Raw genomic sequence first — 3,472 nt, 5'->3', positions numbered from 1 at the left:
AGCATTTATTGATTGTGTTGTATTACTTTCGGCTAGATTCGGGGACGTTTGGAGGCCGATGTGAGAGGCAAAGGCATCGCGGAGTAGGATTTTTGCTCGAATTGAGGTAAGTAACAGTCTTAAATTTGATTTTTGAGGGTATGAAACCCCGAGAATTTGTACGATGTAAATATTTGGAGGTGACGCACATGCTAGGTGATGGGCGTGTGAGCGTGCACCGTGAGGGATTATGACTTGGTCCGTCCCGTGACTCTGTAAAGTCGAATAGCCATTGTTATTACTTGTTTTTCCTTGTCTTTGAAAAATTGACTGCCTTTCATGTTAGAAACCATGCTTAGGCCATATGGCATCACTATTGGGATCCGCAGCGGTCGAATATTTGTTGAATTGACTATTAATTGTTGTCTTGTACTCAATCATAGTCTTACTTGTGTGTTATATCTCCGTTCCCTCTCATTTCTTGTTAAGACTTGTTGTATTCTTTGTTTGGGCTAGTTATTCTGATATTCTGTGAGCCCGAGGGGTTGGAGAGGTTAGTGACTGAGATAGGGCCTGAGTGTCGGGTTAATAGCTATGTGAGGAATATTGGATCGGGCTGCACGCCTCAACAATATTGGAGCAGGTTGCACGCCGCAACAAGCTTTCGGGCCATATATCGGATCGGGCTGCACCACGCAGCAATATATGGATCAGGCTACACGTCGCAACAGTATTGGGTCAGGCTGCATGCCGCAATAATATAGCGCTTGGGCTATAGGAGCCCCTCTAGAGTCTGTACATCCCCAGTGAGCGCAGGCACCTATTGAGAGTGTGTGTTGAGGGCTGAGAGCCGAGAGTATGAGCTGTTGAGATGAGCTGAGTGACTGTTGCCTTGAGAGGTTGTACTTGCTTTTATTGTTGATGCACTTATGTTGTTATTTGTTATTGTTTTGAAATTTCTTGAAGATTCATATCTGTGTTACTTGAGCTCGAACTGATTAGACTTATACCACCGGATTTGAAGTATGTTCACTCTTTATTGAAAACTTTTGAAATGATCTGTATTTTTTAGCTCGTCACTTCTTCTCAGTTCCTTATTTAATTCTGTTACTTGCTGAGTTGGTTGTACTCATGCCACACCTTGCACTTCATGTGCAGATCCAGGTGTGTACAGTTCTGACGGTCACTGAGTTCGTGCGCGGACTGATTATTGGAGACTTATGAGGTATTTGCCGGCGTTCGCAGTCCTTGTTTCTCCTTTCTTATTATTTTTTCTCTCTTGTATTGGCATCTGGGACAGACTGTAGTAGACTCTGTGTTTAGATTGTTTATTAGATGCTCATGACCTTGTGACACCCCGATGTCATGCTATTTTTCCTCACTTATGTTTTATTTGAGTTTTACCCCGTATTTATGAGAAACTCCGGTTATTTTAAATGTCTTAATTCATTTCTCTTAAATTCTGAAAGTGTTTTGGAAAGGTCGGCTTGCCTAGTACCATGATAAGCGCCATCACGACGGGTTAGGTTTTGGGTCGTGACAAGTTGGTATCATAGCCTAGGTTACATAGGTCTCACGAATCATGAGCGGGTTTAGTAAAGTCTTGCAGATCGGTACGGAGACGTTTGTACTTATCTTCAAGAGGCTGCAAAACCCTTAGAAAATTTCACATTCTTGAATTATTATCGTGTGAATCTGTTGATTCTAGTAACTAAACATTTGTTGTTTCAATCTCTCACAGATGGTGAGGATTCGTACTACCGGGCAGGATGGACAGCCACCGGTACCACCAGTCAGGGCCGCGAGAGGCCGAGGTCGCGGTAGAGGTTGCGGTAGGGGCAGAGGTGCAGCCCGCACAACAACTGGGGCAATAACTGCAGATCCACCAGTTGCCCCAGGTCAGTACCAGGTTCAAGTTGTTGATGCACCAGCTCAGGCACCACCTGTGCCTATTGTGATTCCAGGCTTTCAGGAGGCCTAAGCTCAGATTCTGACCGCATGTACTAGTCTTGCTCAAGTCGTCTCTGTTCCGGCCGCAGCAGCCACTTCTCAGGCCGGGGGAGGTGCTCAGACTCTCGCTGCCCGTACACCAGAGTAGGTGGTACAAGGATTCAAGACACCGGGGGCACCACCATCCCAGCCGGTTGCAGCTGCTTAGGACTATATGGTTCCTGCTATGCATGAGGATGAGCAACGTAGATTGGAGAGGTTTGGGAGACTCCAGCCTCCATCTTTTAGTGGTGCAGAAGGAGAGGATGCACAGGGTTTCTTGGACAGGTGTCAGAGGATACTCCATACAGTAGGTATTCTGGAGACCAGTGGGGTCTCGTTCACTACCTTTCAGTTCTCTGGGATTGCATTCAGTTGGTGGGAGGCTTACGAGAGGCGTAGGCCGATCGGCACAGCGCCCCTTCCTTGGCAGTAGTTCTCCGTTATCTTTCTGGAGAAGTTCATGGCTCAGTCCCGCGAGAGAAGCTGCGCAGACAGTTTGAGCAGCTTCGTCAGGATGATATGTCTGTGACGTAGTATGAGATGCTATTCTCAGAGTTCCCATAGATAGGGAGAGGATCAGGAGGTTTATAGATGTCCTCACTTATCAGCTGCGATTGCTTATGACTAGAGAGAGAGTGTCTGGTGCTACTTTTGATGAGGTTGTCAGCATAGCTCGGCAGATTGAGATGGTGCGTGGTCATGAGAGGGTTGAGAGGGAGGCCAAGAAGCCTCGTGGACAGGGTGGATTTAGTGGTACTCCTTCTAGGGGTCAGTTCCAGCACGGTAGAGGCCGCCCATTCAGACATGCTCAAACGGTTCGCCTAGTTTACTGTGGTGTATCATTTGGATATGGTTCTCATAGCTATCAGTAGAGTCGTTCATCTCTTGGTGCCCTTCCAGCACAGAGTTCTTCTCATGCTTCATCGAGTCAGGGTTCGTCTATGCCAGGTCTTTCTGCTAGTTATCCCGTTGCTCGGGGCTCCCTTCAGTCCCCAGCACTAGCACCAAGGTGTTGCTATGAGTGTGGGGAGTTTGGTCACATGAGGAGAGAGTGTCCCCGTCTAGTGGGAGGTCCCACTCCACAGAGGAGCCAGTCTATGTCATCAGCATCAGTTCCTCCACCACCTGCCCAGTCAGCTAGGGGTGGAGCTCAGTCAGCTAGGGGTCGCCCGAGAGGGGGAGGCAGATCAGGGGGGGTGGCCAGGCCCGTTTCTATGCCCTCCTTGCCAGACCAGATACTATTGCTTCAGATGCTGTGATTATAGGTATTGTCTCAATTTGTCATAGAGATGCCTCTGTATTATTTGACCCTGGTTCCACTTATTCATATGTTTCCTCATATTTTACTCATTTTCTGGATATGCCCCATGAGTCTTTAGTTTCATTTGTTCATGTATCTACTCCTGTGGGTGATACTATAATTGTGGACCGCGTATATCGGTCATGTGTGGTGACTATTAGGGGTCTGGAGACCCAAGTAGACCTTTTGTTGCTCAGTATA

At 47.4% G+C, this 3,472-nt stretch overlaps 1 protein-coding gene across 1 annotated transcript; it reads left to right on the top strand.

Moving 5' to 3' along the window:
- Positions 1–2,143: 2,143 nt before the first annotated feature.
- LOC138901357 (uncharacterized) lies at positions 2,144–3,230 on the top strand. The gene is made up of 3 exons (XM_070189112.1): positions 2,144–2,256; positions 2,525–2,754; positions 2,872–3,230. The coding sequence occupies exons 1-3, from the start codon at positions 2,144–2,146 to the stop codon at positions 3,228–3,230; spliced, it is 702 nt and encodes a 233-aa protein (XP_070045213.1).
- The last annotated feature ends 242 nt before the right edge of the window (positions 3,231–3,472 follow it).

This window comes from Nicotiana tomentosiformis, chromosome 11 (genome assembly GCF_000390325.3).
Source record: "Nicotiana tomentosiformis chromosome 11, ASM39032v3, whole genome shotgun sequence".
NCBI classification, from domain to species: domain Eukaryota; kingdom Viridiplantae; phylum Streptophyta; class Magnoliopsida; order Solanales; family Solanaceae; genus Nicotiana; species Nicotiana tomentosiformis.
This window is presented reverse-complemented; position numbering and strand designations above follow the sequence as displayed.